A 24057-nucleotide genomic window follows, 5' to 3' on the forward strand; every position below is an offset into this window, starting at 1 on the left:
CTGAGGCAATCCCAGGCACAAATACAGGCTGGAGTGGGGACTGGATTGAGAGCAGCCATGAGGAGAAGAACTTGGAGGTGCTGGTTGATGAGAAGGTCATGAGCCAGCAATCTACACTGCAGACCAGAAAGCCAACTGTGCCCTGGGCTGCATCAAAAGCAGCATGACCAGCCAGGGTGAGGAAGGGGATTGCCTCTGCTACACTCTCTGCTGAGGCCCCATCTGCAACATTTAGGACATAAACCTATTGGGATCCAGAGGAGGCCACAAAGATGCTCAGAGGAATAGAAATCCTCTCCTAAGGAGACAAGCCGAAGGAGCAAGGGCAATTCAGCCTAGGGAAGGCGCTGGGGAGATCTCACTGTGGCCTGCCAGTACTTAAATGGGCCTACAGGAAAGCTGGGGAGGGGCTCTTTGTGAGGCAGTGTAGCAATAGGACAAGGAGGGAATGGCTTTAAACTTAAAGAGGCGAGGTTTAGGTTGTATGTTAAGAATATATACTTTACTCGGAGGGTGGTGAGGCACTGGCACAGCTGCCCAGAGAAGCTGTGGTGCCCCATCCCTGGAGGCACTCAAAGCCAAGTTGGATGGGGCTCAGGGCAGCCTGGTCTGGTGGGTGGCAGCCCTGCCCTGCAGGGAGGAGCCAGGCAATCTTTAAAATCTCTTCCACCCAAATCTTTCTATAATTGTCCCTTTTTTTTTTTTTTTTTTTTTTTTCTGTTTTTGTTTGTTTGTTTGTTGTGTGCGTTTTGGTTTTTGTCTTTCTTTTGACACGCGACTTCTCTCAATTGCATATGATTAAGATGGGCTGAGTAAAAAGTCCCTCTGGGCAGAGGACTGCGACAGAGAAGCACACAACTCCAGCAGAGCCCAGGGCACCGCGGGCCGGAGGGGAAGAGGCGGGCCGGCAGAGCCCCACCTGCGTGCTGCCGGGCGGGACTGCCGCTGTCCCCTCCTTCCCTCCGTCCCTCCCTCCGTCCAGGTGTGAGAAGGAGGCGGAAGCGTAAGGCGCGGAGGGAGCCAGCGCCCCCTCGGCGCTGGGCCCCTGCGGGTAATGGCGGGGGTCCGCGCGCTGCTCGTGGTGCTCGCTGTCCTCATCGCCGCCTCGGCGCAGCACCTCCAGCGGGAAGGTAGGGATGGTGGGGCTGCGGGGAGGGGTGGGAAACGGCGACGGCGATGGTGATGGTGTGGTGATGGTGATGGAGGTGGTGATGGTGATGGTGATGGAGATGAGCGGGCTCGCACTTTGGCCGGGCTGCGAGTGAAGGTGCGCACAGCCCCGAGCCCGGGCGCTGCCGCCTGCCCGCTTGGTTGGGGGGGCGGTTCCGGTGTTCGGCGGCGTGGCTGGGGAGCGGGAACGGGGCCGGGCGCGGCGCGCGGTCCCGGAACGTGGCTGAGCTGGGGCACCGGGCTGTCTCGGTTGGAAGTTGGTCTTTGTCGTTCAGGTAAGTGCTGACCGGGTGAACTTTGCGATCTCTGTGCCCTCAGTTTCTGGTATTTAGGTTACGGAAGTAAGTACTTGAAGCCCTTTTCCTTTGGATGCAGGGAGAGGGAGTGGGTTACCTGCGAGGAGCAGGAGCTTGAGCTCTGAGCTGGCCTGAGCAGGTCCTATAGTTTGTATAATTTTTAGTTCCGATATAACTTACTGTTCCTTTAAGTTTGCAGCAGGCAGAGCGGCACTTGCCCTAGCAGAGCTCTGCAGTGCCCGATGTTCGGGTGTGCTCGCTGCCAGCTGCTCTTCTCACGCTTCCTGGATGCTCCGTGCCGTCTGTGGAGATGGCCCAGGAACAGCCAAATCTCATCTGCAGCCCCATAAGAGTTCCAGCTGTGAGCTCAAAAACTGCACGAGGGGCTTTTCCTCAGTTTCAAAAGCTGCTCGGTTGCTGAAAATGCAGGATGGAAATGCAGGCGGTTCACGCTCATCCTTACGTGTAAACAGTCTGCTTTGTAGCTGCGTGTCCTCTGAAAGACCCTGGAAGGATGTATGAAATAAATGCAGTTATTTGCGGTGACTGCGAATGACCCAGACAGCCCAATGTGAGCTTCATGCTAACATTTCTATTGCCTTTAGCTGTGCCCGTCGCACTGATGCATCATGCTGTCAGCCATTGATTGTAAGCTACATAGTTTAAAGCACTGGCTGTGCAATCGGGTGTTCTGAAGGATGAGTTTCAAACTAAATAATCTAGAACTTCAGTGTGTTGCTTTGGAGGCAAACTAATGACAGCCATTTGCTTGTTAAAACACTTCTAAAAATAAAGAATGAATGTTACACTGTGATTGATTATGGGTTGTTTCAAAGAGTGGAAAAGTTGAGACAAACCCATGCTAGAAGGAGACAAACCAGGCTTTCTCCAGCAATAAAGCAGATGTATTTAGAAGCAGATGAAAAATCCTCGACTGCATCTTTTTTCATACACAGATCTAATCCTTCCGTGGGAAACGCAACAGCCCATTCATCATGTTCTCCATCTGAACCACCCTTAGGCTGTCTATTCATACATTATTCCTCACTGTCTGGTCAAACGTTCTTATCAAAATCTTATGTTCCTTTTTCTTCCCTACCATAAATCTCCTTGATGCCTCCCATTAAACTTCATGGGCTTGCTTTTGAGGTGAGCTCCGCAGCTCTGTTAGAGCCATGGTCTCTGATTTTTATTGCTTGTTGTTGGCATCTGATCCATCATCTTCTCCTCTGTTATGCTGAAAACATTCAAAGTGCATCCAGGCATGTTGTTCCTGCTTTAACAAAATAAAGAAGTTTATGTTTGCCTTGTGCAAGAACACAAAGTGCCTCTTCCTACTTCTTTCTCCTTTCATTTCAATGTCACACTACTGTCTGCCTGCCCCTCTCCTGCTCCAGCACTGCAGCTCCTCTGCAATCCTGCTGGATCAGCTAACCCAGTGTCCCCACTCTCTAGACCTTCCCCCTCAAAAAAGACATGTCTGAGTTTGGCAGCATGAGTTGAAGATTGGTGTGGTGTGAGTGGGACAAGAGAGAGAAATCTGTTTCTCAGGCTTGGTGTGCAGATCTTGCATACCTGGTGTGTTCTTCATCATTCTGGGAGTTAGTTATTACGCAACCAAAACTCTACCTGAAAGTTCCCTTAGCAAGGGTTTGGCCTGAAAACCTGATATACTTCAGAGTAGTTTTTTTTGTCTCACATTCCTACGTCTCTCATAATTTTTGAGGCATTCCTTTGCCCTGGTGGTGCCATTGGTGCTTTATCGCTGGGTGCAGTTGTGGGTTATGTGTGCAGAACTGCACAGAAAGTGACTGTGAGGCACGTATGTCTGCTCTGGAACTGGCTACACTCTGGTAGGACAGCTGCAAGTCCTAGTGTGCCCATCCTTGTACTGCTGCTCATTGTCATGGGGAAGACCCATCTTCTCCTTCCAACCCTCCCCAGTGTAATAGAGTGTTGTCTCATCTTTGCTTTCCTGTGGGAATGTATATGGTGTGACTGGTCATACTGCCTGCAAATGAGTTTGTGGTTTTTCTTCAGATGCGACTTTGCTCATAATATAAATTATTAAATGAAATGTTGGTTGTCTTATAGATGGAAAACTATTTGGTGCAATCACTGTGGGTAATGTGGGAGTGTGTGCATCAACCGTTACGTGCTTGACCTTTCAAAATATGTTTTCCAACTAGAATTTGTCTCTGTAGCAGTGATAATGAAGTTAATCAGACTCATATGAAGTCTATAAAACACATTGCAGATTTGTATTTATAATAAGTGAATTCCCTGGTAAAGCTTTGTTGCTTCCTGCTCTGCCCTCAAGGTAACTTTTTCTTCCCAACTGACGGATTCAAGTCATGCATGAATCATAATAAAAACTGCTGGTTTTTTTTTTTGAAACTGAGCTGCTATCTGGCTATCTATGGTGTTCTGACTTAGTATTGACAGACTATAAGTAATTGGCCTGTTTGTGCTCCCATGGAAGGCCGGGGAAGCTGGGCTATTTCTGCTTGGAATCGCTGTGTTGCTGCTGGATCTCCTTTTAAGACCATAATTGTTGCACATGAGTATGTTGTAGTCTTGTCTTGTACCAGTATCAGTACAGTGTGCTTAGTTTTTATTCTCTAGAGGATACATGTACTGTAAATTACTGTTTTATTGTATGTCCCAGTTCTGGTGCTACTAGCTTAGTCCTTATCACAGCATCACATAATTGTAGGGGTTGGAAGGGACCTCCAGAGATCATCGAGTCCAACCCCCTGCCAAAGCAGGTTCCCTACAGCAGGTCGCACAGGTCGGCATCCAGGCAGGTCTTGAACATCTCCAGAGAAGGAGACTCCACCACCTCCCTGGGCAGCCTGTTCCAGTGCTCCGTCACCTCACTGTAAAGAAGTTCTTGTGCACATTTGTGCGGAACTTCCTATGCTGCAGTTTCCAGCCGTTTCCCCTTGTCCTGTCTCCACTCACCACTGAAAACAGTCTGGCCTCGCCATTCTGCCCCCCACACCTTAGATATTTATAGACCTGGATCAGGTCCCCTCTCAGTCTCCTTTTCTCAAGGCTGAACAGACCCAGATCACTCAGCCTTTCCTCATAGGAGAGATGCTCCAGGCCCTTCACCATCTTCGTGGCCCTCCGCTGGACTCTTTCCAAGAGATCCTTGTCTTTTTTGTACTGGGGAGCCCAGAACTGGACACAGTACTCCAGATGAGGTCTTACCAGGGCAGAGTAGAGGGGGAGGATCACCTCCCTCACCTAGCTTAGCTGATGTTTATATATACACATATATATCTTAAATAAGAGGCTTTGAAATTGCAGTGACTAAAATCTCAGTCACTCATAATCTCATAAAGGCTGAACAGCTTTGCATGTAATCTGCTATAGAAACATTTCATGTGAGACCTGGCATGAAGAACCATTCTTCCCTGAGAAAACAGCCGTGATACTTTTGGCTTTGCCTGTGCTGAGTGTTGCAGCCATGAAATAGAAGTTAATGTTGGGAAGGAGAGCACCAGGAGGTATCTGACAAGAGGAGGCTTTACCACGTGCTGGCAGATGGAGGGCATCTGCACTACAGCTGCTGTACATGGGTTAATGGCTTTATTATGGCTGTATGTACTCAAACCAGGCAAAAGGAGAATGACTGGGGTGGGGGGGGAAGGGGGGGGAACCCTTGGTTCTTGGAATTGTGTGACAAAACATGGCTTTCCCCAGGTCCTGGGAAGCTTAAGGAAGATGTGGGAAAAGAGCAGACGTGTGTAGAGCTGCATCCTCTTATGTTCAAACTGGTGTGGGCTGTAACCAGTCAGACTGTAGCTGGTGACAGCCTTCGCTTGCTGCCAAAGGGAACTGAACCAATGGGCACTTTCCTTCCTATGTCTGCTGCAATGTCTCTGGGTGCCTCTTGGTGCTCTCTGGCCTCAGCCTCCACTTGAGGGCTCCTGAAAAAACTCAGACTGAGGGTTCCTTTTGTTCCGTGCCTACCTGTGCCACTAGGGTGTGAAGGAAAGGATGTTGGTTGTGCTGTACTTAGCTGCTGGCTGTTACATCAGAGCAAAACCTTTGGTTTCTGTATTAGGTAATGGTAGAGGTGAGCTGAATCTGGCCAATGTATGTAGTATTGATGGGACCTGCCAAGTTGAACAAACCTGCCATAACCTCTGGTAGATGTGTGTTTTCATGGAATCATTAAGACCTCTAAGATCACCTAGTCCAACCCCCAACCCACCCCACCATGCCCACTGCCCACGTCCCTCAGTGCCACATCCACGTGGTTCTTCAACACCTCCAGGGACGGTGACTGCACCACCTCCCTGGGCAGCCTGTGCCACTGCCTCACTGCTCTTTCTCAGAAGAGATTTTTCCTAATATCCATCCTGAACCTCCCCTGGGGCAGCTTGAGGCCATTCACTCTCTCCCTATTGCTGTTACTTGGGAGAAGAGGCCAACCCCCACCTTGCCTCTTTTCAGGAAGCTGCAGAGAGCAGTAAGGTCTCCCCTGAGCTGCCTTTTTTGTCTCACCTGCTTCTGAAAGCCCAGACTGCCAGTCCTGTGGGATGACAGATTTTCTTGACTTGTCTCATCATGGATAGAGAAGTCCCACTTGCGACTGTTCTGTTGGCTGCCTCTGAATGACTATGTCCCTCGTGCTCTCCCAGGGAGAGCATGAGACAGTTTGCTTGAAGCTGTGCCTTTTGATTTCTTGGGGGATAAAGGGAGTGTGGTCAGAAGGAGAGAGCAGCTACTCAAAGTTGGAGCAAGGACTTATTTTGAGCAGCATGATGATGCCAGTGTTTCAGAGCTGCCCCTGACTGTCCTGTGTCCATGAATGGAACTGGGCGATTCACGTATGAGGATGGGTAAATGGCGAGTGGAAATGTGACCTACAGTTCCACAGCAGAGAGACAAAGATGTTGGTGGGTTGTTTGGAATGGGAGGAACCACAGATTGTGAAATGTGCTTCTCCATGTTGGTTAACCTGCACCAAGGCTGGAGAACTGCACAGACACGCTCCAAGATGTCATCCTCTCACTGCCTTACGTTAACACAGGGATAAGCTGTGTAAGCAAACATCCCTTTGATCAGAGGAGGCTCCTGCAGTGACTTGTATGGTGCCTTTGTGTTTCTGGTGCCAGGGTGGTAGTGTCTTGTACAGACCCACGTCTCTCAGTTTTATGCATTGTACGGGGCTCACATCCAGTTTGCAAAGAGGACTTGCTGAGTTTCACTTCCTACCTCAATTGAAACAACAGAAGTTAAATAACCAAAAAAGAAAAAAAAAACAAACAAGCAGCCCAGAGTCAATGTTCTCCCTTCTGTAATTACAGACAAACTTGCCAACTCCCAAAGTGTCTTTTTTTTGACTTCTGGTGGAAAAAGCTTCTTGTAAAAATGTCTTTCACACATGAGTTATGAGTGCCTCAGTGAGCCATCTGAAAAGGTTCTATAGAAAGGAATAGAAGTACTGAAGCTTGAGTAATGACATAGTTATTTTTGAAGTCAAGGTACTTTATTCCTGTGAGGTGCTGCAAATTAACTTACTTAACCACTTCTGAGTGAGCAGTCTTATTGCCCTTGGGGACTGGCAGAGCTCAGCTGAACTGTGCTAGGATGGCTCAAGACACTGCCATCTTTTTCCCTGGTGAGAAGGCAACAGGGTGCATGACATCTCAACTGCTGTGTCCCCACCCTGCACTGCTGCCAGTGCAGCCCCCTGTGAGGTGAATGGACTGTGTCGTGGTGGATGAGGAATGGGGGCCAGGTGCCATCTCTAGGCTGGAGATCCTGCTGCAACACTTAGCAGCAGCCCCTATGTGTGTATAAGCTTTGCAGCTTTCAGCTTGAACTTCCTGGGTGATTCCATGAAAACAATTCCTTACAAAAAATGGACCTCATATCTTGCGTTGGAGGATGGGTGATCATTAAGCAATAAGCAAAGTAGGTAGTTTGCATTTTAAATGTAAACAAAATCCTATTTGCTTTAGAAGGTTGAGCTCACAGCAACAGGGCTGGCTGCACTTTGTGCTGGTGATCTCCATTTGCTGCTTACAGCTCTGTCCAGTAGTTGAGTTCAACAGAGTGTGCTTTGTAGAATCATAGAATCACAGAGTGGCTTGGGTTGGAAGGGATCTTAAAGACCATTTGATTCCAGCCCCCCTACTATGAGCAGGGTCTGTGGCTAACTTGTAGCACTTAAAGAAGGCAACTGCATGGGTGGGCATCTCAGTTGGGTTTGGAGCAGCTGACCATGGCCACTCAGGTGCTGTAGATGAACTGGACATCTGGACCAAAACCTAGAAGTATTCAGTAAGGCAGCTAGAATATGGCTCAAGTCATCAAATTGAGGAGATATTTGCCCTTCAAAGTATTTTATGACCCATTTTTGACAAGTTGGAGTTGACAGTGCAATGAAAATTGTCAGGGGCTCCAGGGAAATGGCTGTGAGAGGTAGCACCTCCTCACTGAGCCATAAGGGCATTGAGTTGGGATGCAGGAGCTGTCCCCATCATGTCCCTGTGCTGTCCTCCTGTCACGGAGCACCGGGTTGGTTGAGGCCATCCCCAGGGAAGTGAGTGGAGAGCATTCAGAGCCCTGGGTAGAGCAGGGGCTGGGATCCAGATGCTTCATATCCGCAAAGAGCCATGCAGTCGCTCGCCTCCCTCAGCTGTCTCTGGTAGTGAGTGGTGTCTGAGTCAGCCTGATCCAGCTGTTTGTCTTGTTAAGAATGGCTGAAGTTGGTGACTTCTGTCAGTTCTGGTTTTTTTGGTCTGTCTGGTTGGTTTTAGTTGTCTTTTTTTTGTTTTGTTTTGATTGTTTGACTCCTTAAATTGAAGTCACACAAAACAATCGTCCATAGATCCTTATGGATAAATAGCTGCAATAAAGCTCAGTCATTCAGATCTCAAGAGGTGACTACTGGTTGGACTCTGTTCTTCTGTTCTGTTTGGCAAGGCGCTGTGCACAGCTATAAATCACTGTTCTGCCAAGTCCTCTCCTTGTACGTACACTCATGCACGTGCTCTCTGTGAGCACCACTGGCTCTGCTACCCTCCAGCTTATCTTCTGCATTGCCCAGGAAAAATATTTGAGACTTCCAAAATAAATGGGTAATTAGTGTTTATTACAGCTAAGCTGAATTCTGCAGAATAATCTCACTTGTTTTACACCACACAGTTTGTTTCTAAATCAAAAAATCATGCTGTTGAGTAAAATCTGACTGGGGTGCATTGATGGGGAGATGAGCATTATGGAGTGATAAAGGGATGCTGTGATGAGACAATTGTGGAGACACAGTCCAAAATGAGGATAAGCAGTAGAGTGGTGTTTGATTGCAGCAGCACAATGCAGATTAATATTTGGTCAGCTGAAGAAATAGTCAAGGAAGGCCACAGAGCTGTGATCGTGTAGAGGAAAATATTTTCAGACAGGCATGAGCCTGTGAACAACCTCCATGCAGGGCAGCTCAGAGCTGGAGGCTTCACCTCTGACATCTTCTAGCCCAACAATTTCGTCACTGTGCAGAGTGGACCTAGCCTTGGTAATGCTTTTCCTTTTTGCAAATATCCTGTGTGTCATCTGTGCAGAATTAACAAGGTGTGGAAATTCCTTCGTTACGAGAAGTGTGGATGGTTGCTGGTAATACAAATAGGAAGCATGTAGTGGGAATCATAGAGACAGATCAGGGTGAGTCACGAGGAGACTCACCAATGCTTATAAAAGCTCTGCTGTAGTCTCTATTCTGTTGTGTATGTGGCTATACTTCAGGGTTTTAGCCATGTAATCTTTTTCTTTTTAATTTTAGTGACCTTCTTTGAGATCGCCGGATGTATTTTCTTCCTGCATGATTCTTTTTCCCCAGTTTGTGTACAAAAATGAGATCTGATAGTTTGATGTAACTTAGCACATCACTAGTAGCTGAATGCTGTTGATATTACAGCACAGTGCTCTCAGTTCTCTGACCAAATGGATTACTGTGGGGTTTTGTTTTAGCAAGCTGTTTGTGCAGTTACCTGGCATAGTGCCTGGCCATGTGTGCATCCACAGCAGGTAGCTCCACTGAACCTAATGAGGTGTACAGCCTGCACGAGTGTGCAAGAGAGAAGACACTTTTGTCCATAGGTATTAACTACTGGTAATGGGCTATTAGCACTTCATATCTGAATGGCATAAACAGCCATAAAATGGATGACTCTCATGATCAATAAGTGCAGTAAAATACAAACAAACATACAGTGCTATGGAAAAATACTCAGGACTAGTCTGGAAGTAGCCATTTCTGTTCTGGAAGGTGTTTTGCCTTGAAGAGAGAGGAGGAACAGCAGCTGTTTTCTTTACCTCACCTCTAGGAAGCTACCTCTGTGATTGCTGTGTGTGTGTTGGGACTTCATTGCACAAGGGAAATTTCTGTCTCCTGGTCCCCCTTACCTGCTTACCCCCTTACCCCCTTACCACGCCAGGCTCTGCGTTGTGCTGGGGTGCACAGCACTGCTCATGGTTCAGTTGGTGCATCACAGCAGCCTTCTGCATGATCCCTTCTTTATTTCCCTCATATCGTCTCATCTTTTTATGACTGTTAATATTATTTTTTCCACAGGAAAATTCAGATTGAGAAGTGCTCTGAAAGCATTTCTAAAGCAGGAACGCAAGTGTCACTTGTTCTTACCTTTGGCTGGGGAGTTGGTGTAAGCTATCAGGTCAGAGCTTAAAAGCTGTAGGAAGATTAATAAGTGACCTGATTTTTCACTAGTGGTATAGAGGGCTGATAAAGTAATTGCTACAGGTAAGTGCAGAAATTTGGCAAGCCTCTTTACTTGTGTCCTTTCTTGTTTAAAACCTTTGATCCTGACAGCAGATAACATGGGTTGTTTCTGGAGCTTGACTCCATAAAGGCCTACAAGTCCAGAAGAGGCTCAAGGCACCAAAACTCAAATAAAAGCACGACTGGGTATCATTTTGAGCACCTTCTTTTTGTCTTGAGCTCCCTAGTCATGGGGCTTTGACACGTGCAGACATAAAGCTGCAGCGGCAGCACAGGAGGGCCCACAATGAAGGCCAGGCTGTGCAAAACCAAATAGCTGGCTGTAAAAATCCAGAGGTGCTAAAAGGGAGATTTAAAAGCACAATAGATTGTTTAGCAGGAACTCAAATTTTAGTCTCCACCGTTTGCTGAGAGGAGTGATTTGAGTCTGCCTGAATATCCAGTCAGTGCCCCTTAGTGCCTTGCACTCTGTGTGTGTGTATTTGGTAGGTAGTCATACCAGGGCCCCGTGCTGCTAAAACACTTCCATGCAGTGCTTATCCTGTGGCTCCAGTGCTTTGTGTGAGAGCTGCTCCTGCGTTCAGCAACGACTGAAGATGGCCTGAGGTCTCTGAACACTACTGGGTTCTTCATGTGCTCCCCGAAGCTGTGGGATGTGCTCCCCAGAGCCGATGGCTGTGTCAGGTGTGAAGAGGTATCTGGGCACACACAGCCAACCCAAGGCCTCGGGTGCTGTATTCACTGCTAAGGGCCTTCAGGGAATGAGCTGGAGGGCAGGAGAGAACCACGCTCACATGCACCCATGGGCCAGCGTTCTCATACCCAAAACTGTTTTGTGGGGGCAGATATTCCTCACATTAGTGCTTCTTCCTTGCCTAGAGGATCAGAAGGCTTTGCAGCAGGGCAAGCAAAGCTGTACAGTAGCTAATGAGGTTTTAATAACTAGGAATGATTGAACATCTTAACAGGTGGCCATTGGTCTGGGCACTTGGTCTGTTTTGGCATCACCAGAGTACCTCGTCTGACCTGCAGGAGTTGTTGAGGTTGACACTTGCAGAAGTGATCCTCCACAGATTGCATTCATGCCTCTCTGGGCCCGTGCAGCAGGTGGATTTCTGTGCTGGGGGAGCTGCAGGTATTTTATAGAGATCCAGCACTCAAGACTTAGGAGACAGGTGTAAATGCTCCCTGTGATAGCATGGTGTCTCTGTAGATGTGTGGCGATGCTTGGACGTGCTAGTAACACAGCACTTCTATCCTTTTTTTTTTCTTCCTTAGCTTCCTTCACAGTCTCCCTTCGTGCAGTGGACAACATCACAGTTACAATTAAAATGAAACCTGGTGTTTTACCTGTCTGTCTAATTCGTGTAAAAAATGGACCCAGGTTTGAATTGAAGATAAGACCAGGGGAAAATGTGACTTTAACCTTCTCTTGTAACACTCCTGAGAAATATTTCATGATGGAAATTCAGAAGAATATTGGTAAGACATGTTTCTATTTTGTTTTCCTCAGGGGTGATTTTCTTCCAGTAAAACCATGCTTTTTTTTTTTTTCCCCCCTCCCTGTTACTGTATCAAGGTATTGCCTACGTTCTTGGCTAGGAAAAGATCTTTGGATGCTGATAGACAGCCTTGAATTACTGAAACTACTCAAGTTTGAGTCTGTATTTCTGTCTGACAAAATGAATGTTAGCTCATTGGTTTTTGAAAACGAGACTTCATTGCATCAGTTGCTTTCTCGCAGTTTCTAACCTTTCAAAGGACTGCTCTGTCAAAAACCTTTGAGCATTGATAATAATGTCATGCATCTTATTCAGTGAATGTCTTGATTGTGTCTGTATGGACAAGACAAACATTATTAAGTTATGTATTATAGGAGTTACCTTGTGTTTCCTTATATTAAATGAATGGTTCTGAGGACAGGAATCTGAAAATTTGAAATTCTTGGAAGTAAACCTGTATTTGTTTTGAATATAATAGCTATTCTATGTCTGTGTGGTAGTATATTCTTTAGTGGCATGAGCATGTACTATTTATCAACTAGACCCCAAACTTCATTTGGCAGTCAGGTTTTGATTATATCTTCTTTATTCTTTAGTTGATGTTCAGGCCTTGTTATAAAGACAGTTCTTTTCACGCTTGGGGGTTTTATTCATGCAAATAGTAATATTCATAACATTTTATGATACATATTGGTAATATATGGTTGTTTTGTGTTTTCTTTTAAGCTTAGATATAAAATATGATTCATTTTCCAGCTTAAAGTACTGCTAAGTTGGATTTTTCTGATGAAAGTTCTCTAGGTTCTCTTTGAAGTATTTTGTTGACAGTTTTTAATCACTTTTGCATAATCTAGGCCCCAGGTTCTTATCAGTGCACCAAGGAAATGAAGGTACTGTTCACAGCAAGTAATGGAAAACATAATGATTTGACAGGCATTGTATCACTATTCTGAGCACAGTGGCTTAAAATCAGCTCTCTAGATTCATTATTTCCATCTCTCTTAATGTTGAATTCCTCCCTTTTGTTTATTTAGTTCTCTGTTAACTACATACCTTCTAAATTCTTCAGCAAACAATGAAGAATGAAATGCCCTCTGTTAGTCAAGCTGGCTCATTTGTAAAAGCAAGTTTATCCTGTCTACTCAAAGGGACAGGAGTCCTGTTTGAAGACAGGACTTATAGGAGTGGTATGTCTTTGAATCTGTGTAGAATAAAAGTTAAGTGCAACTTAAAAAAAAAAATATATATATATATATATAAATACTGAAGAAGCTTAAAGAAACAATGAAACGGAAAGTAACATACCTCGTTTACTTGCTGATTTTCTACAGTGTAACATGGCTGTTCTCTTCCTGCATTTCAGACTGTGTATCAGGCCCGTGTCCCTTTGGAGATGTTCATCTTTACCCACCAGGGCTACCTCGCCTTAACAGGACTTTCATCTGGGACGTGAAAGCGAGTACAAAAGCTGGACTTGAGCTGAAATTTTCTGCCCCATTAAGACAGATTCAACCAGGAGAGGTGTGTCCAGATTTAGTTAGCTACAGCATCAACAGCTGCATTGATGCAGCCACGGTCAACATTGGCACCTTCTGCAGAAATGGCTCGGTGTCTCGTGTCAAACTGCTTGGAGGAGTCATCTTGTCTCTGCACCTCCCTTGGAACTTGACTCTCACAACCTCAGGCTTTAACATTGCCAACAGATCTTCCATAAAACGTAAGCGTGGAGGAGTTTATTGTCCCGTTTCCTTCCCCATGCAGTCCTCTTTTAGAAAAGGTGGTGGTGGTTAGTTTGTGTTCAGTAGCTATTCCTCTTCTAGGATCAAAGTGTCTCAGTAGTTGGCTGTTCAGCGCAGTGGTTATGCAAACTGTTGTGTTGCTGCTTTTGGTGCAATCTCTTTAAACTTCCTAAAACTTAAACGTAACAGCTTTCTTGCTTTATGTGAGACTAGATAGCATAACTAGAGTGATTCAGGAGACTTATTTGCTAGTTGCACTGTGTAATTATGTTTCTTTATTTTTAAATAAAGCCTCCTTGACTTGCTTGTGTCTCTAATGTCTCTCTTCAGGAGAGGAAGGTGGGAAAAGGGGAGCCAATGCCTGGAGGGCACATGAGTGCCTAAATGCAGATATCTGTTTCAACCTGTGCAGTAACATAACAGGTTGTGTAATAATCTTTTAAAAATACCTGAAATGTGCGTAGTAGTTAATGGATTACTCTGTGATCCGATGACAAACCTTCATTCAGGGTTTTTCTTGAGCTTTAATTGACTTGTGTGATTGCCATCAGTTGTAGGCCAGATCTAGGTTTGTGTTTGTAGAACGCAATAACAAAAAATAAGATTTGTCACTGCTGCTCTGGTGTGGCACTGTTGAGACATTCAGAAAGGTAAGGGGTGGCACTCCTTGCAGTTGCTCATAGTTACTGGCTAGAGCAAGGTTGTAATCTTTGCATACATAGCTTTGCTCTGCCAAGTGCTGGGATTCATCCAAGTCCAAGTTATGTCACACCATCTCTGTGGTTCTCACTCATGTTTTGTCATGCATATTTGAGGCTCTGTGCTGGAGCGCTCTTTTTAGAACTCCAAAGCTTTTGGACTGAGAGCTCTCTGCTAATCTAAAAGCTGTTGTATTTGTTTCATGAAATGTGGTGAAGCAGTACTAGCGGAAGCAGTAGTCAAGCTTCATGATTGCTCTCGTTAAGCCAGGACTGGAAGTGACGACTAGGATCTTTCCTTTTCAAAAAATATAGGCCCATCCATGTGTTTGATAGGTAAACCCACTACACTGAAAATGCAGCGTGAGCAAATCCCTTTCCTCTTCTGTAATTGAAGGTAATACCATTAACTCCAGTATGTGTTTTAGTCTGGCATTTTTTGTAATAACCTAACCTGTAACTGCAGTGGATGAGCTCGCTGTCAAATAAAAGTATTCAGCTGCTGCAGTGCTACATATGCTGGTGTGTTGTCTCCAATTGCTAATAGTTTTCATGATTCTTTTCTTCCATCTTAGGGTTATGCATTATTGAATCCACTCTGGAGGGGGAGTCTTCCATCATGCTGATGTCCCCAAACTATCCCCTGGGCTTTCCAGAAGATGAGCTCATGACATGGCAGTTTGTAGTCCCTTCCAACATGAGAGCGAGTGTGTTTTTCCACGATTACAGCCTTTCCAATTGCGAAAGGAAGGAGGAGAGGGTGGAGTATTACATACCTGGCTCTGTCAGTAATCCTGAGGTGTTTAAGCTGAGTGACAGCCAGCCTGCCAATATTGCTGGCAGCTTCAACCTGTCTCTGCAGGGCTGTGATCAGGATGCTCAGAACCCAGGCATCCTTCGCTTGCTCTTCCAAGTCGTCGTTCAGCACCCTCAGATTGATGAGAGTGAGTACTGGTTTGTTCCTTCAGCCTCTCTCTGCATTCATTACTTTTTCCTTCTGCAGACACAAACTGGCTCTGTAGCTTTTGTTCATAGACATTTAGTCTGAGAGTGCTTTCGTCATTCCTTTTTTTGAACTTTGAGCCCTCCTTTAGTTAAGGAGGTGGCTTGCTGAGCAGAACTGAGGCCTGCATTACTTTATTTGCCACTGGCTACTGTAACAGGAAGATGAATGGCAATACTGAGCTTTGCAATTTGCAGCAGGGTCAAAATGTCCACTGTAGGTTTTATACTGTATCTTGTAAATGAAGATTCCTTTCCTTTTCCAGCATGTACACCATGTAACTGAGAAATGCCTTTAAGATCCGTGATATCAGACCTTGCACTCTTAATAAACAAAATTAAACATAGGGCAGCGTTTCCTTGAGGCTGTGTTCTCTCCATAGGGATCCGATCCAATTATCTTGCAAGAACCTTCTTGATTAAATTGTCCAGGCCTGTGTGTCACCTCACAGTCTCCCTGTCAAAGGTTCTGCAGCATCCCAACACTCTCATCCTCCGTCCTTTATCTGTCTAGTCTGTCTCTGTTCACAAACAGCAAATCCTCCTCTGTGTACATTTATTGTGTTACATCTCGGAAGCCAGACAGAGAGAAAACATTGCATTCAGTTAATCACCTTTATCTCTGCTCTACTCTGGAAAGCAAAGAATCATTTTAATATATTTATAGCCAAGATAATAACCATCTAAAAAATAAATTTTAAAAAAAGGTTGTTGTTTATTTAATGAAGTGCAAGCAATAAACTTCTTGGATTTGAGAAAGAGCAGTGGCTTCTCTAGGGATTTCATGAGTTATTTTAGTTATGTAAGTTCCATCAAAGATTCAAATTCAGCCCTCAGGACCATATTGAAACTTATCTTGTGTGTCGTGTGCAAGTTAAGCATGGTTCTTATTAAAAATGCATCAGTATCTACACATTCTCAAAGCTTCCCAAACATTTTGGTATTCCACAGCTGTCTGTGATGCTTGTCGTTAGGGGGAAAATTCAGCTATTTTCCAATCAAAATAACTTTTCAGTCTCATCTTGAGTTTAGCTGCTGAAAACACCTGAAGAATGAATAACCCTGTGGTGAAAATCCCAGGTTGTTTGCTTGATTGTGGCAATGACCTGAACATTTCTAACTTGCTGAGGGGTGTGTTCTATCTTCTCATCTGTCAATAATGAAGTTCTGGTCTCAGTACTTACCCAGTAGGGTAGACCACTAATGAGTGTCCTCCAGACAGACTTTATGCTGCTGATCACAAACCTTTCAAGCTCAGCAGTTGAGCAGTTTGTAGTCCACATCACTGTCCACTTAGCTAGTCTATATCAGTGTGTTTGGGAATATATATTATGGGAGATGTTCAACTCAACTTTTGCAAGGCTTTTGAGACCAATAGCCACTGCTCTTGCCTCATCCACCAAGCCAGCCCTGTTGATCTAGGGGGGGTGTCGCATTGCCTAAGTGTGGCTTCCTTTTCCTAAATGCATGCTGACTAGACCTGATCACTTTCTTATCTTCTGTGTGTCTGGAAGTTGTTTCTGTACTATTGCCTTCTCAAGATTTGTGATGAAAATATCAAGGCACTTTCTGAGAAATCTAACAAATCTAACATAGCTACTATGGAGCTCCACTATTTGTATTATAGCCTCACCTGTTCAAAAGGGACTAGCATACATCACCCCATTACGACTGAAAAGTAGTCAGGGAATAATGTAAAGGCTTAAACTTAACTGGAAGAGTAATATGATACTATCTGAGTTTTCATTCCACGGATAGAAAGAAGTAAATAATGTTTTCTTAGTTAATATAGAAATAGCTTTAGCAGCTCCTTGTCTAATGGTGTGAGAAGAGATGGAGGCAATTCTCCTTCACACCAGCAGTTGCTCTGAGGTGTTTGTCGTTGCAGATGTCACTCACGTGGTTGACCTCAGCAAAGAACGGAATATGACTGTAACAATACACTTTGAAGGGTGGCCCAGGCGAACCCCGCTCGTATCAGAACCCATGTGCCTGATCTGCAAGGATCCTCGCACTTGTGACCGAGTTCTGACCTTGGCCTCTGGCGCCACCTACAAGATTTCCTTTCTGTGCAAGGACTTATCCAGCCTGAGGATCACGGCCGAGAAGGGCATAAGTATGACAAAAGTGGCTTAATCTTGTTTCCTAGAGAATGTTGCTGTGCGCTTTTCCCCGCTGCTCAGCTAAACGTCTCTCGCTTTCTGAGAGACAACGGTGTGTGTTGAAAATCAGGCGTTGGCCGGATGGAGATGGGCACAGTGAATGTGGAGATGACCTTGTTACTCACTGCAGCGTCCTGCTTTTAAAAATAGGAGCTGCATTGCTATTAGTAGAAGGGAAATGACAAAGATGTGGAAGAACGTTCTTACTGAAAGCTGCGAAATATGGAAACAGAGCAGGAGAAGCCATAAATCAGTCCAGAATGTGTGGGAGCAAGGCAACCATCAGGAATGCATCTTGTGCTGTTTGTATATTCTGGAAAGTCCTGTACCAAATGGATGCTTTTTACTGCTAGTAGAAAAAGTTTTAAGGTATAGGTCTGTACCTTAGCTGGTTTGCAACTGTGTCCCAATAAGCAAGCAGTATAGCAGACCTGATTTCCCATTTTGCATATGTTTGTATCTGTACATTTCTTTGGTGCTCCCTTTAAAGGAATTCTCTTAAACTACAAGCCATACATATATTTGGTAAAGTTTAATAAGAGAAGATGTCTATTTGGGTAAATTCTTATCTGGATCTGTAACACAGATGTAATAGGACTCTGTGGTTACTCTGCTATATCAGAATCTCTGGTATATCATTGGTATATACACTATACATTGGTATACATACTCTGGTATATTATTGCTTTTCCTAAGTACTTCCTCTGCTAGAAAAAAATGCAACTGTTTTGACTTGTCTTTGTGATTACAGGCTGTGTGGGGAGTCTTCGGTGGTGTGGGAGCAGGATCTATTCCCTTTCAGTGCCCAAGACTATCACCCAATTGCCAGTCCAACTGCATAAATTTATTTGGAGGGTCATAGCTCCCGAACTGATCAATATAGAAATCACATCTCCGTCCTTGAAACTGCGGCAACACCTCCCAGAGCAGAGCTGCAACACAAGCTACAGCTATAACATTTTTAGTGCCACCCCGGAGACAGAGATGAATGTTGGTATATTCTGCCCTGGTGGAGCCATTGAAAAGATTCAGTTGAGGAATAATATCACCATATCTTTAAAAACATTTGGTAAAGGTTTCGTCAATGAGTCTAATCATCAAGATCTGAAAATGTCTTTCGTGCCACATATTAAAGGTAAGGTAACGTTTTGTGCATCTTTACCCCATTGCTGGATCTTTCAGTACATTTATTAGAACACATATGAACAAATAGAAATAAGAATTCAATTCTTTAGAGTCTAGGCTTGGAGTCATTACTTGAACTGATCTTTATCTGAATGAGTGAGGTGGCTTATTTCTGCAGGAAGGAAAGATTTGTGCTGTAGGTGGTTGAGGGGAAATTCTGCAGATATGTCTGTATGATTACTGTATGATTACAGATACAGAGGAGATGATAGGTGAATTGTATTGCTGGTAATGACATAGAATATGGAAATATACTTTATAAGTGATGGTTTTTTGTTACAGAGAAGAAAGTCTATATAGTTTTACATGTTGGAAGATAAAGCTTTAAAAACATGTAATGAAACTAACCAAGTTTTCACGCCTGTATACATTTGCTTTCTTACAGACGAGTGTACTTTTACCGTGAGTCCAAATTCAAAAGCTAAAACCTACTTACAGACTCCCAACTCACTTTATGGTCTGCCCCCTTACGTCTCCATCTCCTGGTACGTCATTGTGCCCAGTCAGCAAGTTGCCCGCCTGGGGTTCTCCACGGACCGCATGGGCATTGCTTGTGAGACAGGGCGTGCCTACCTCAACATAAAGGAACAGATGCCTGGGGCAGAGGAAACTGTGCGCCGTGAGGATGAGCTGCTGCCTCAGCCCCGAAATATGCATCATAACTTCTGGGTAAACGTCTCCAATTGTAAGCCTGTGGACCCGATGCAGCTGACCTTGAAGTTCTGGGTGACTTTTGTTGAAAAGCAGATAGGTGAGTCCTGTAATTTATCGTGGCTTGCTTTCCACTTTTTTTCATTTCCTTTCCACTGGGGAAACAGTACTGTATGCGTGCCTTGGGGTTTATAAGATTCCTGCTTCCTGAAATGCCTGTCCCTATAAGCCTCTGAGAGTTACAGGTGAGCACTTCTAGAGGCTGAGCAGAAAGGAGAGTTCCTTATGTGGTGGGGGTTTGGCTTTTGTGGCTTGAGGATTGCAAGGCTGGAGGGCAATGTGTTCTATTTATTTTATCTTTTTAAATTGGAGATCACAACTGGAAGGTATAAGAAGATCAAGTGATGTTTTTTCCCCAAGGTCAAAGACCTAGTGAGCAATTTGAGATTTGATTATGCAAATCTACTAATCTGAGTAGTCTTTTCACATGAGTAACAAATAATCCTTGGAGGAGATCTCACTGTTCTGTTGAGACTGCCTTGACTAATAACAGCAAAATCTGCTTTTTGTTATCTTTCATCTCTCTGAAACACAAGGCACTAAAAAACCATTTTTAGGGTAGGTTTTTCTCAGATACACGTAAATTTGTTTCGTGTTTGCATTTCTGCATAATCTGTGGGAGACTGCTGCTGCCTGTAGAAGTGTTGTTACATGGACATTTGATACAGTTTCTAGTCTAGAAATGTTAGAAATGTTCGTTCTTTTTTTCTTCTTCTCTTCCTCTTTCCTTTTATTTTCTATAATGAATACTTCTGTAATATACCATTTTTTCATTTTTGCTCACATATGGATTTTCCTGATCAATTTAATGACTCTCTGAAAACTCCAAGTCAGCATAACTCTTGTAGTTTAGGGGAAAGGATTGCACTGAGGGGGATTTGGTGAAAAAATAACTATTTTGTTTGTTGATTACTGACCTGTCTCTTTCCATGCTTTCTTCTCTATACTACATGTTCAGCCAGAGGCTTGTGAGACATTGCAAGTAAGTTCAGCAGCACGTGAGCTGTCTTGAATCCTTGCACCAAGAGCTAAGTCTGAGTGTTGGTTGGGGAGTGTTGGTTGTTTTAAAGTCTGTGATCCACTGCTAGCAGCTGGAGCTTGTCCTTGCTTGACTGCCAACCTCTTGGAATTGTCTTATATTACCCCAAGGCATGCACAGCTTGGAGACTCCTTCTTTGCATGCAACAGATGCACTTAAAAGCTGCTGAGGAGGTTTTAGGAAAATGCTCAGTGTTCTTGTAACTTGTCTGCTTTCAGATCTAGCAGTGATACTTGGTGTACTGGCTGCGGCTGGAGTTCTTGCGGCTATTGGACTCACTGTGTGCTGTGTTAAGAAGAAGTAAGTTCCTAATTTAGCATGTGTGTAGGTTAGCAGTTCAAGAAAACAATATGGAAGAGGTGGCAGGCCTTGTATTCCATTTGTTGATGTAGTTCCCTTAAACAAAGGCGTGGAGCATAGTGCAGGCAATGCACTGGGCATTGGAGTGATGTTGCTCCAAGAATGTTGCTTTATTCTGAATTGATTTTCTTAAAAGTAGAACAGCATTCCTGGGGCCACATTACTTCAGCTCCCAGTGCATTGCCTAGCCTTGCTTTTGGCACAACCTTCTGTCTGTACTAGAAGTAAAGATATTGCTTGGATTTATCAGTGCTTCGCGTGAAATGATACTGTGATGAATGTGGGCTGCATGTGACTCTAGACAAGTCTTTCCTAAGACAAACTGTGAAGTCATTTAGGGTATTTAAAGACTTGTCTTTCATCTACAGACCCTCTAGCAATTTCTTCCACAGTTTATAAACCAAGTAAGAACACTTTTCTGTGAGATGAGCCCTTTGGGAGAGAACTCATTTTGTGCAAAGCCAACACACCCAAATCATGCGATGGGAGTCTGAAGCTATCAGTATCTTAGGGGGTTCTGATGTGTGTACTCAGGGTGGTTTGGTCCTGAAGCTGTAAAACTGGAATGATTTGTGTAATATAATGATTAGAGCAGTTATGAGTGCAATTCTCTGTTGCACAGGAAAAGTTTTAAGAATATAGGCTTAAAAACCCTTTACTTCAGCCTTTGGTCTTTCTGCCTGGAGGACAGTTGCACCAAAACCAGGGAAAGTTCATTTGATTTTTAGAGTGGATCTGCTATTTCACTCAGCCTTGTTGGCTCTTAGGTCCTCTTAATGCCTGTGGAAGTTTAGAGGGTCAGTGCACTGCATAACTGAAGTGGAACTCTGTACTTGGATAGCTGATGGTGTTAATCTTGCAAACTTACTCAGCTTGCAACTGAATAAATAGCTTAAAAAAAAAAAAAAAAAAAAAAAAACCAAAACCAACTTGTCTTAATAAATTATTTTTCTTAAGATTACAAGTACAGTCTTTGATCCAGGTAGATTAGACTGTCTGACACAGGGTAGGTGGAATTTGTAAACAGCAGCTGCCATTATTGAGCTCAGATGCACTGAGCTATGCGCTGTTCTGACCTGTGAATCATTTCAACTCTGAAACAGGAAGAAGAAAAACCAGAATCCCATGGTGGGTGTATACAATGCAAATGTCAGTACCCAGATGCCTGGAAAGCAACGCTTGTTCCAAAAAGATAGGAAAACCAACGAGTCCCACGTCTACGCAGTTATCGATGATGCTATGGTCTATGGGCACTTGCTGAAGGAATCCAATGGCTCAGTCACTCCAGAAGTTGATGTGTACCAGCCTTTTGATGGGCCCATGGGTAGCTTGCCACCTTCTCCACCTCCATTCTCCTTTAGAAAAGACTCTATAAAACACTCTCCTAACACAGAGGAACCTCCACTTCTGGCAGAAACAGACCGTGACACTTACACGTTTGCTCATCAGAAATCAGGGGACCTGGAGGACAGTGGAGACGAAAATGAAAACAATAATGGCGATACAAGCATGTCCTTGCTGGAGAATAAGGAACAGAACAGCTTAGAAGAGTAATTTTATGCCAGGCACGGTAGTTTCCTGTGGAAATCCAGACAGCCTGCAAGGACAAATGTCCAGGGAAAAGATAGCAGAAGAGGAGTGTTATTTTTAAGTATGTTTTGATATTATTTTTGCTTTGTTGTTTGTGTTGTTGTTGTTGTTCGTGTTGTTTTAATTCAGCTGTTGGTAGCTTCCAGTTTTAGAGTGAATATCTGGTAAATTCAAGCATTGGAGCACTCTGAAAGCATGTGAGTTGTGAGATCGATGTGGGATGGATGGCAGAGGTATGCTCTTGCTTTCTATTATCCAGACATCATGAAAAGGAATTCATAACAATAGCAATTTAAAACTGTGCTAAGAAATCAAGTGGAAAGTGTGTTTTGTGCAGTATTCCCTCCTTTCTCACAAGTCATTTAACCTGAGTGTTGGCTGGTGACTTTTTGAAGGCATAGGCCACCTCAAGGACTCAAGGCAGCTCCAGATTGCACAGGTATGGATTCCTTCTCCTAATGTCTAAGCAAAGTAGGAGAGGCTGTCATGTCTACTACTTGCTGCTTGAAAATTCATTTGTATTTGATGTAGTGATTGAGTGTAAATTACTGAAACACCACATGTATGCAGCCTGGAAGAGCTCCGTGCAAGTTAATCAGTGTGTATACTTGAGCTTGGGCTTGCCTCGCTCAGAAGTACAGTTCTGTTTTTCTCTGATTTCCAACTGATACTCTAGTACTTCAGCAGCGCTGTGTAAGCCTATACCAAAGACTGCATTTTCTTTTGCTTTTTTTTACAAAAACAATTTCAAAATTCCAAAACAGTGTGCAGTTGTTTTCAGGTGCCCTGCAGCATTCACCTTTTGTTGGTTTCTTGACCTTTTTGTCCTAGAGGTACAGGTTTGGTGAGGACGTGACAGTGTAGCCATCCAGCTGTTTACTAACGCATTTCACTTCAACTCGTAGATGCTTGTTTATCTAATAAGGTTAAAAAGGGGGATAAAGAAAATAGATTATATTCCACAGCCTGTTTCTCTGAAGTGTAAAGCATATGAGCGAATCCTTAAGAGAGGCCATCAGTCTAAATATAGCAATCACACTGAAACAATGTTGGACACAGCTCTTGATTTCTCCTGGTACTTCGCTTCAGTCCTCTGGCTCCTCTGAAATACACCTCTTGCAATAATGATTTTCATTTTGGAGTGCTGTATTTAGCTTCCCCCTCAGTTCCTGTGCCTTCGAAAACTTGAGGGTCATGTCCTCACTCGCAGCACTACAGGTATTGGAATGGAGTTGCTTTTTGTACACAAACATCTGGCTTGTCCAGGTGTGCAGTTACTGAGGATGTTTGCAATTTTGCATGCAAAGCTGTATTCAACTTGAGAATTACTCTCAATTGTTCTGACGCCTGCTTGTCTAATGATGCTCAAAGATGCCACGTGATTTATAGGAGGTGTTGCATGCATGACATTATGTTTATATTAATGTCTAAAATGAAAACATCTTTACTAGGAACATTACAAAAGAAATGTGGATTTCTTCTTCCGTTAACTATGCTGGCATTGCAAATGACTGTGTTAAACAATCAAGTGTGCCTGCTTAACAGTGTATACCAATATGCCATTAATTATATCTGATCTGACTCAATTTTCTGTGGCATATAGGGAAACGTATGCCAGCTGGAAGTGCCTTTTTATCGCTTCGTGTACTTTTTATGCTTATGTTTTGCACTTTTAATACAGAAATATGTACTCCTAGATCTGTGCCTGGTCACTGGGGTCACATATTTCTAAGTGTACTGGGAGTGTTTGGATGCCATTTGACAACTTCAAAAGATTTCTCCAGTAACATTAGCTACTTTTTCTCAGGTAACTGAATGGCCACTGGATGTTTTATCAGGGTAGCCCAT

At 44.0% G+C, this 24057-nt stretch overlaps 1 protein-coding gene across 2 annotated transcripts; it reads left to right on the forward strand.

Annotated features, from left to right (window-relative positions):
* Positions 1-969: 969 nt before the first annotated feature.
* On the forward strand, positions 970-23218 carry CDCP1 (CUB domain containing protein 1). Of its 2 annotated transcripts, none has more exons than XM_052694219.1 (9): positions 970-1130; positions 11500-11703; positions 13087-13440; positions 14736-15104; positions 17051-17278; positions 18076-18459; positions 18895-19260; positions 20478-20559; positions 21723-23218. In XM_052694219.1, the coding sequence occupies exons 1-9, from the start codon at positions 1055-1057 to the stop codon at positions 22171-22173; spliced, it is 2514 nt and encodes an 837-aa protein (XP_052550179.1). In that variant the 5' UTR covers positions 970-1054; the 3' UTR covers positions 22174-23218. The 2 variants fall into 2 exon arrangements, with proteins under 2 accessions (XP_052550179.1, XP_052550180.1); XM_052694220.1 differs by lacking the exon at positions 970-1130 and adding an exon at positions 9935-11356.
* The last annotated feature ends 839 nt before the right edge of the window (positions 23219-24057 follow it).

This window comes from Tympanuchus pallidicinctus, unplaced genomic scaffold (genome assembly GCF_026119805.1).
Source record: "Tympanuchus pallidicinctus isolate F22 unplaced genomic scaffold, pur_lepc_1.0 scaffold3, whole genome shotgun sequence".
Taxonomy (NCBI): Eukaryota; Metazoa; Chordata; class Aves; order Galliformes; family Phasianidae; genus Tympanuchus; species Tympanuchus pallidicinctus.

Bases quoted from the DNA above. Each gene is read 5' to 3' on its own strand.
- CDCP1 (XM_052694220.1), top strand. From the start codon at position 11,170: ATGATTGAACATCTTAACAGGTGGCCATTGGTCTGGGCACTTGGTCTG. The intron at 13,441-14,735 runs GTAAGCGTGGAG...CTTCCATCTTAG, and splicing joins CAACAGATCTTCCATAAAAC to GGTTATGCATTATTGAATCC. The intron at 20,560-21,722 runs GTAAGTTCCTAA...ACTCTGAAACAG, and splicing joins GTGTGCTGTGTTAAGAAGAA to GAAGAAGAAAAACCAGAATC.